The sequence below is a fragment of the Colobus angolensis genome, unplaced genomic scaffold (genome assembly GCF_000951035.1).
Source record: "Colobus angolensis palliatus isolate OR3802 unplaced genomic scaffold, Cang.pa_1.0 Scaffold169, whole genome shotgun sequence".
Classification (NCBI taxonomy): Eukaryota; Metazoa; Chordata; class Mammalia; order Primates; family Cercopithecidae; genus Colobus; species Colobus angolensis.
Window position 1 is genome coordinate 2,755,847 of NW_012114810.1, and position 295 is coordinate 2,756,141.

The 295-nt window shown below is 59.0% G+C and overlaps 1 protein-coding gene across 1 annotated transcript in view; it reads right to left on the reverse strand.

The window, feature by feature from the left end:
* LOC105508943 (filaggrin-2-like) overlaps nt 1-295 on the reverse strand; it is a 60,465-nt gene that overhangs the window by 2,623 nt on the left and 57,547 nt on the right. The window contains exon 13 of the mRNA XM_011937968.1: nt 183-293. Within this exon, the coding sequence (XP_011793358.1) occupies nt 183-293 (111 nt within the window). The remainder of the gene's footprint in view (nt 1-182; nt 294-295) is intronic.

Genomic DNA, 295 nt, shown 5'->3' on the forward strand with positions numbered 1-295 from the left:
GGATGTGGTGTGGCTGTGATGGGACCCTGAGTGTCCAGAGCTGTCTACCGATTGCTGGTGGTGGGATCCCTGCCTTCCTCCTCTGCTTGATCCCGGGTGTCTCTGAATGGTGTCCTGACCCTCATGGGATGCTGAGTGCCTGGAGCTGTCTCGTGCCGGCCCATTTTGCGACCCTTGTCTGCCACCAGTGGTGTGCCCATTCCGTCCATGGGTGGACTCAGACTGTTCATGAGTGCTCACCTGGTAGAGGAAAGACCCTGAACGTCCAGACCTTTCCCCTGACCGGGCACGTACA